Source organism: Somniosus microcephalus, unplaced genomic scaffold (genome assembly GCF_052327205.1).
Source record: "Somniosus microcephalus isolate GS21.2 unplaced genomic scaffold, FLI_Smic_1.0 unresolved_chr9, whole genome shotgun sequence".
Lineage (NCBI taxonomy): Eukaryota > Metazoa > Chordata > Chondrichthyes > Squaliformes > Somniosidae > Somniosus > Somniosus microcephalus.
In genome coordinates this window covers 20,969,839-20,978,943 of record NW_028225187.1, presented here as the reverse complement: position 1 = coordinate 20,978,943, position 9,105 = coordinate 20,969,839, and the positions used below count along the sequence as shown (strand labels likewise).

At 52.6% G+C, this 9,105-nt stretch overlaps 1 protein-coding gene across 1 annotated transcript in view; it reads left to right on the top strand.

Annotated features, from left to right (window-relative positions):
• LOC147084896 (uncharacterized) overlaps nt 1-9,105 on the top strand; it is a 33,828-nt gene that overhangs the window by 6,099 nt on the left and 18,624 nt on the right. Inside the window, exon 2 of the mRNA XM_085979286.1 lies at nt 5,680-5,724. Coding sequence (XP_085835412.1) covers nt 5,680-5,724 — 45 coding nt within the window. The remainder of the gene's footprint in view (nt 1-5,679; nt 5,725-9,105) is intronic.

The window sequence follows — 9,105 nt, the reverse complement described above, 5'->3', positions numbered from 1 at the left end:
GGGATTGTGTACAGTGGGAGTGAATGGGAAGGGGTTTGGGTCCATTGGGATTGTGTACAGTGGGAGTGAATGGGAAGGGGTTTGTGTCTATTGGGATTGTGTACAATGGGAGTGAATGGGAAGGGGTTTGGGTCCATTGGGATTGTGTACAATGGGAGTGAATGGGAAGGGGTTTGGGTCCATTGGGATTGTGTACAGTGGGAGTGAATGGGAAGGGGTTTGGGTTCATTGGGATTGTGTACAATGGGAGTGAATGGGAAGGGGTTTGGGTCCATTGGGATTGTGTACAGTGGGAGTGAATGGGAAGGGGTTTGGGTCCATTGGGATTGTGTACAATGGGAGTGAATGGGAAGGGGTTTGGGTCCATTGGGATTGTGTACAGTGGGAGTGAATGGGAAGGGGTTTGGGTCCATTGGGATTGTGTACAGTAGGAGTGAATGGGAAGGGGTTTGGGTCCATTGGGTTTGTGTACAGTGGGAGTGAATGGGAAGGGGTTTGGGTCCATTGGGATTGTGTACAGTAGGAGTGAATGGGAAGGGGTTTGGGTCCATTGGGATTGTGTACAGTGGGAGTGTGGTAAACCACTGTTGTTGGTATTGTTGTTCACCACTGTTGTTAGTACTGTTGTTCACTGTTAGTACTGTTGTTCACTCTTGCATATTGCTGTACTTGTCTGTGCATGCCTCAGCTGACTCCGCCCCTGGCTCCACCCTCATGGCTGGGCATAAAGGTCGCTGCTCGGCAGCCCCCGGCCCTTTTGGATACCAGGCAACCACAAGAGGCATGCTCTGTTCTTTGGTAATAAAAGCCTGTTTATTACTTTCTCAATCTCCAGTCTTTTGTAGCAATTGATAGTGCATCAATTTTATTACCAAAGTTAAATGTTGGCTGCGGATGCTGATCAACCGATGGCGCAAAACGCTGAGCAGCAGGTGCTGCTGCGAGCCCTCAGACCAACATGCCTGGACCTAGACCCCCAAGAAGCGGGTTCGTCGACTAAATTCGCACAATGGCTGCGTTGCTTTGAGGCGTATCTGGAAGCCTCGACCGTGACTCTTGATGAAAATAAACTGAAAATCCTGGCCTCGAAGGTGAGCCACCAAGTCTATACTTTAATCCAAGATGCGACGACCTACGCGGCGGCTATCGACCTACTGAAAGGGCAGTATGCACGCCCGGTTAACATGGTCTATGCCAGGCACCTTTTAAGATCTCGCAGACAGCAGCCCGGGGAATCGGTGGAGGCCTTCCTACGGGCACTGCGGGTACTCGGACGCGGCTGCGACTGCAAGGAAGTATCGGCTGCGGCACATGCGGAGGGACTGATACGAGACGCTTTCGTTGCGGGTCTAAGGTCCGACTACTCCCGGCAGAGGCTGCTGGTGAAGGGTGAAATAGACCTGACAAAGGCAGTGTCCCTCACGCTCTCGCTCGATGCGGCCCACAGAAATATGGACGCTTTCTCCCCTAATCGCCCCGCGCCGTGGACGCCGCAATCTTGGGCCATGGGACCGCCACCTCCGACTGCTGCAGCGATGTCCAAGGCACAAAAATGCTATTTTTGTGGCCAAGCTAAACACCCTAGAGCACGCTGCCCCGCGAAGAATGCTACCTGCTCCGGCTGCGGGAAGAAAGGTCACTACGTTAGCGCCTGCAAAGGGAAGACCGCTAACGCCAGCAGCGCCGCGTGCGAACCGTGGGCGCAGCCATCTTGCCCGCCATCTTGGGCTCCCCCAGCCGCGTGGGGATCGGGACCGTGGGCGCCGCCATTTTGTCCGCCATCTTGGACGCCTCCGACTTCGGTTACGGGGGACCCGGACTCCACCACCGCCTCATCGGACGACCGCATCGACGCGCTTGAACATACGCTGGCTTCCGTGACGCTGGATCAATCTCTCCCGCATCAACTGTCCAGGTCTATGATGGACATTACGGTAAACGGCCGCGCCACTACCTGCCTTTTTGACAGCGGGAGCACGGAGAGTTTTATACACCCCGACACGGTGCGCAGTTACTCTCTCCCGGTCCCGCCGACGCGTCATCGCATCTCTATGGCTTCCAAAGCCCAGTCAGCGGAAGTCGGTGGCTACTGTATGGTGACTCTTTCAGTGCGGGGTACTGAATACAAAAATTTTAAACTTCTGGTCCTGCCCGACCTCTGCGTTGCCGTCCTACTGGGGTTGGATTTTCAGTGCCACCTTAAGAGTGTCACTTTAGCGTACGGTGGACCCCTCCCCCCTCTCACGGTCTGCAGCCAGCAGTTTTTAAATCGCCCGCCGCGCGCCATTTGCAGCCTCTCCACCCTTAAAGTCTCCCCCCCCTCCTTGTTCGCTAACCTCACCCGCGACTGTAAGCCCATCGCTACCAAAAGTAGGCGTTACAGTGCCGGGGATAGGGGTTTCATTAAATCCGAGGTAGCGAGACTCCTGAAGGAAGGGATTATCGAGAGCAGCAATAGCCCATGGCGAGCACAAGTGGTGGTGGTGAAGACTGGCGGAAAACAGCGCCTAGTTATTGACTACAGCCAGACGATCAATCGCTACACCCAGTTGGATGCATGCCCACTCCCCCGCATATCTGACATGGTCAATCAGATAGCACAATACCAGGTGTTCTCGACGATTGATCTGAAGTCGGCATACCACCAGCTCCCCATCAGGGCTGAGGACCGCCAGTACACAGCTTTTGAAGCTGACGGTCGTCTCTATCGCTTTCTCAGAGTTCCCTTCGGCGTCACCAACGGAGTTTCTGTCTTCCAACGGGAGCTGGACCGGATGGTTGACCAGAACGCGCTCCAGGCCACTTTCCCATATCTAGACAACGTCACCATCTGCGGCCACGACCAGCAGGACCATGACGTTAATCTAGGGAAATTCCTCCGGACGGCCCAGCGGCTGAATCTCACATACAACAAAGACAAATGTATGTTTCGTACTAAGCGCCTTGCTATTCTTGGCTGTGTAGTGGAAAACGGAGTCATTGGCCCAGACCCCGATAGAATGCGCCCTCTTATGGAGCTCCCCCTCCCCCACTGCCAGAAAGCACTGAAGAGATGCCTGGGGTTTTTCTCTTACTATGCTCAGTGGGTGCCCAACTATGCGGATAAAGCCCGACCCCTCATCAAGTCCACCTCCTTCCCCCTGACAGCAGAGGCCTGTGCAGCCTTCACTCTCATAAAAAGCGATATTGCGAAGGCCACAATGCATGCAGTGGATGAGTCCATCCCTTTCCAAGTGGAGAGCGATGCATCCGACTTTGCCCTAGCTGCAACCCTTAACCAGGCGGGGAGACCCGTGGCTTTTTTCTCAAGGACCCTCCAGGGCCCCGAGATTCGACAATCCTCTGTCGAAAAGGAGGCCCAGGCTATTGTAGAAGCCGTGCGACATTGGAGGCATTACCTGGCCGGAAAACGATTTACCCTGCTCACTGACCAGCGTTCAGTAGCTTTTATGTTTCATAATAAGCAGCGGGGCAAAATCAAGAATGACAGGATATTAAGGTGGAGAATCGAACTCTCCACCTACAATTACGATATCTTGTACCAGCCTGGGAAACTCAATGAGCCCCCAGATGCCCTATCACGTGGTACATGCGCCAACGCGCAGGTTGATAGATTACAGACCCTCCACAATGACCTCTGCCACCCGGGGGTCACCAGGTTCTTCCATTTTATCAAATCCCGTAACCTGCCCTACTCCATCGAGGAGGTCAGGACCATGACCAGGAACTGCCAGATCTGTGCCGAGTGCAAGCCGCATTTTTATAGGCCAGACAGAGCGAGCCTGATCAAAGCCACGCGCCCCTTCGAGCGGCTGAGCATCGATTTTAAAGGGCCCCTCCCCTCCTCTGACCGCAATGTGTACTTCCTCAATATAATTGATGAGTACTCCCGTTTCCCGTTTGCCATCCCTTGCTCGGACATGACCAGTACCACGGTCATTAAATGTCTGAATGACCTCTTCGCATTGTTCGGTTTCCCTAGCTATATCCATAGCGACAGGGGCTCATCTTTTATGAGCGACGAACTTCGGCAGTACCTGCTCGCGAGAGGCATTGCTACAAGCAGGACCACCAGCTATAACCCCCGGGGTAACGGCCAGGTGGAAAGGGAGAATGCGACAGTCTGGAAGGCAGTCCTTTTAAACTTAAAATCTAAGGGCCTTCCGACGTCCCGCTGGCAGGAGGTCCTCCCTGCGGCGCGCCATTCCATTCGGTCGCTGCTCTGTACACCCACCAATGCCACTCCTCACGAGAGAATGTTCTCCTTCCCCAGGAAGTCCACGTCGGGGATTTCGCTACCAACATGGCTGACTTCTCCAGGCCCCGTCCTACTGCGGAAGCACGTGAGGACCCATAAGGCGGATCCCCTGGTCGAGAGGGTGAGCCTCCTCCACGCCAACCCGCAGTATGCTTACGTGGTGTACCCGGACGGGCGGGAGGACACAGTCTCCATTCGAGACCTCGCACCTGCGGGTGCTCCTGAAACACCCTCTTCGCCACCCACCCCTACTCCTGCCTACCCCCAGGACACAGTCCCCGCACGAGACCTCGCACCTTCGGGTGCCTCTGAGAGACCACCATCGCTACCTCCCGTTACCCATGCTCTGACCCCTGTAGACGGCATGCAGCAGCCCCAGGGTCCGCCACCTGCTACACCTCCTCTGAACGAGACACCGGATTCACCGTTGGATGCTGCACCATCACCGCCGCTGCTGCGACGCTCAGGACGGCTTACAAGGCCTCCTGATAGACTTCAGTACACGAATTTTTAGTGCACTTCACCCCGCCGGACTCAATTCTAAACAAGGGGTGAATGTGGTAAACCACTGTTGTTAGTATTGTTGTTCACCACTGTTGTTAGTACTGTTGTTCACTGTTAGTACTGTTGTTCACTCTTGCATATTGTTGTACTTGTCTGTGCATGCCTCAGCTGACTCCGCCCCTGGCTCCACCCTCATGGCTGGGTATAAAGGTCGCTGCTCGGCAGCCCCCGGCCCTTTTGGATACCAGGCAACCACAAGAGGCATGTTCTGTTCTTTGGTAATAAAAGCCTGTTTATTACTTTCTCAATCTCCAGTCTTTTGTAGCAATTGATAGTGCATCAGGGAGTGAATGGGAAGGGGTTTGGGTCCATTGGGATTGTGTACAGTGGGAGTGAACGGGAAAAGGTTGGGTCCATTGGGATTGTGTACAGTGGGAGTGAATGGGAAGGGGTTTTGGTCCATTGGGATTGTGTACAGTGGGAGTGAATGGGAAGGGGTTTGGGTCCATTGGGATTGTGTACAGTGGGAGTGAATGGGAAGGGGTTTTGGTCCATTGGGATTGTGTACAGTGGGAGTGGATGGGAAGGGGTTTGGGTCCATTGGGATTGTGTACAGTGGGAGTGAACGGGAAGGGGTTTGGGTCCATTGGGATTGTGTACAATGGGAGTGAACGGGAAGGGGTTGGATCCATTGGGATTGTGTACAGTGGGAGTGAATGGGAAAGGGGTTTGGGTCCATTGGGATTGTGTACAATGGGAGTGAACGGGAAGGGGTTTGGATCCATTGGGATTGTGTACATTGAAACATGATGGTTGGTGTTTGGGTTCAGTCAGCACTGCCTGACCTTTGACACTCTCAGCTATTGTGCCGTTGACTAGGACGGCCATTAATGACTTATTGTCTGATTGGTTCAAAGGTTCGGATGGAGGAACCAGCATCGCAGGTGCCTTCCGGCGCATGGGTGAGTGGTCGGGAATCTCGTCCGTTTATTAACCTCAAACCCCGTCTTAATCACCAGGAAATGGAAACAGGGGACACTCCCCTCAGCATGAATTATCTTCTGGCTAGTTTAGTACATTATTAATGAGGCTTCTATCAGATCACAAGGTTCCATCACTGATAATATTGGGGGACATCAAGCTATATGAGACTGGCTAGCAAAATTGAAAGCCATGAGATAAAATGGTCAACAACATCAATTTGCATTTATATAGCACCTTTAACATAGTAAGCCATCCCAAGGTGCTTCACAGGAGCGATTATCAAACACAATTTGACACCGAGCCACATGAGGGGATATTAGGACAGGTGACCAAACGCTGGGTCAAAGAGGTCGGTTTTAAGGAGCGTCTTAAAGGAGGAGGGAGAGGCGGAGAGGTTTAGGGCGGGAATTCCAGAGCTCAGGGCCCAGGCAGCTGAAGGCACGGCCGCCAATGGTGGAGCGATGGAAATCGGGGAGGCTCAAGAGGGCAGAATTGGAGGAGGGCAGAGATCTCGGAGGGTTGTAGGGCTGGAGGAGGTTACAGAGATAGGGAGGGGGCGAGGGCCATGGAGGGATTTGAACAGGAGGATGAGAATTGTAGGGGCTGGAGGAGGTTACAGAGATAGGGAGGGGGCGAGGGCCATGGAGGGATTTGAACAGGAGGATGAGAATTGTAGGGGCTGGAGGAGGTTACAGAGATAGGGAGGGGGCGAGGGCCATGGAGGGATTTGAACAGGAGGGTGAGAGTTGTAGGGGCTGGAGGAGGTTACAGAGATAGGGAGGGGGGTGAGGGGCCATGGAGTGATTTGAACAGGAGGATGAGAATTGTAGGGCTGGAGGAGGTTACAGAGATAGGGAGGGGGCGAGGGCCATGGAGAGATTTGAACAGGAGGATGAGAATTGTAGGGGCTGGAGGAGGTTACAGAGCTAGGGAGGGGCGAGGGCCATTGATGTAAGCCCCCAAAGTGCGGACCAAGTGATATACATGGTCGATGACACCGGCTTGTTGTAAGAAAGACAGACCCAATAATTGAAGTCAAACCGGTTTATTCAGGCCTGGGGAGATATGGCTCTTGCGTCCCAACACAAGGCTTCAACTCCACCGAACCTCTTGAGGTTCACACAGTTATACACATTTTCCGAGACCTCCTACTCCAGAGGTCCAATTGATTTAAAAGTCTATACATTAATCACTAACTAGGTGTGTCTAACTTATACAAGGTAGCCTATAACATAAATAACAACAGAAAATGCTGGAAAAACTCAGCAGGTCAGGCAACATCCGTGGAGAGAAATTTGAGTTGATGTTTCGGGTCGAACCCTTCTTCAAAACTGGAAAGTAAAGAAAATAGATCGAAGGCAGGGCTGCGATCGGACAAAAGAAGTAAAAGAAACAAAAGCAGTAAAAGAGACAATAAAAGGTATTCGAAGCCAGACGAGATGGTAATAGGCTGAGATTAGGTGTGAAGTGTACTGGCAGGGCAAGAGATAGCTGCCAGGTGGGAGAGAGAAACAAAAGGCAAGGGGGGGGGGGAAAGGAGTGGAAAAATTACAAGAAAAAATGAAAAAGGGGCCGAGGTTATGATCTGAAATTGTTGAACTCGGTATTGAGTCCGGAAGGCTGCAAAGTGCCTAATCAGAAGATGAGGTGCTGTTCCTCGAGTTTACGTTGAGCTTCCGTGGAACAATACAAGAGGCCAAGGACGGTGAGGTCCGAGTGGGAATGGAGCGGTGAATTGAAATGACAGGCGAGCAGAAGCTCGGGGTCACCCTTACAGACTGAACGGAGGTGTTCCGTAAAGCGGTCACCCAATCTGCGTTTGGCCTCCCCAATGTAGAGGAGACCGCATCGTGAGCAGCGAATACAGTATACTAGATTGCAAGAAGTACAAGTAAATCACTGTTTCACCTGGAAGGGGTGTTTGGGGCCCTGGACAGTGGGAAGGGGGGAGGTATAGGGGCAGGTGTTACATCTCCTGCGCTTGCACGGGAAGGTGCCAGGCGAAGGGGAAGGGCTGTTTGGGGTGATAGAGGAGTGGACTAGGGCGTCTCGGAGGAATGCTGAAAGGGGAGGGGAGGGGAAGATACGTTTGGTGGTGGGATCACTTTGGAGGTAGCGGAAATGCCGGAGGATGATCCGTTGCATGTGGAGGCTGGTGGGGTGAAAGGTGAGGACAAGGGGAACCCTATTGATTATTTTGGGCCACCTCTTAACTGTAGTGATCCCAAAACTATTGTCCCTAGTCCGAGCCTACAACATAAGTTTCACTTTTCACTGCAGGGGCCTGTGGACATTCTCTCCCTTGACCACTACGAAGTTTCGTTTTTCCAGAAAAGGGTTATGTCAGTGTCTCTTTTTTGTAAGTTTCATCTTTCTAAACTGGTATGGTCATTTCTGCAATTAAACATAGAATAATTAGTACACCTCATCTTTACAGATTTTGCTGCCGCAATTGCGTTCTACTAAACATGCCCTGTTACGCTCATTTTTTAATCTTACTTCAGCCATGGAGGGATTTGAACAGGAGGATGAGAATTTTAGGGGCTGGAGGAGGTTACAGAGATAGGGAGGGGGCGAGGGGCCATGGAGGGATTTGAACAGGAGGATGAGAATTGTAGGACTGGAGGAGGTTACAGCGATAGGGAGGGGACGAGGGTCATGGAGGGATTTGAACAGGAGGATGAGAATTGTAGGGGCTGGAGGAGGTTAAAGAGATAGGGAGGGGGGCGAGGGGCCATGGAGGGATTTGAACAGGAGGATGAGAATTGTAGGGCTGGAGGAGGTTACAGAGATAGGGAGGGGGCGAGGGACCATGGAGGGATTTGAACAGGAGGATGAGAATTGTAGGGCTGGAGGAGGTTACAGGGATAGGAAGGGGGCAAGGGCCATGGAGGGATTTGAACAGGAGGATGAGAATTGTAGGGGCTGGAGGAGGTTACAGAGACTGTACCTGCCCTGAGAGTGTTTGATGGGACAGTGTAGAGGGAGCTTTACTCTGTATCTAACCCCGTGTTGTACCTGCCCTGGGAGTGTTTGATGAGACAGTGCAGAGGGAGCTTTACTCTGTATCTAACCCCGTGCTGTACCTGCCCTGGGAGTGTTTGATGGGACAGTGTAGAGGGAGCTTTACTCTGTATCTAATCCCGTGCTGTACCTGCCCTGGGAGTGTTTGATGGGACAGTGTAGAGGGAGCTTTACTCTGTATCTAACCCCGTGCTGTACCTGCCCTGGGAGTGTGTGATGGGACAGTGTAGAGGGAGCTTTACTCTGTATCTAACCCCGTGCTGCATCTGCCCTGGGAGTCTCTGATGGGACAGTGTAGAGGGAGCTTTACTCTGTATCTAACCCGTGCTGTACCT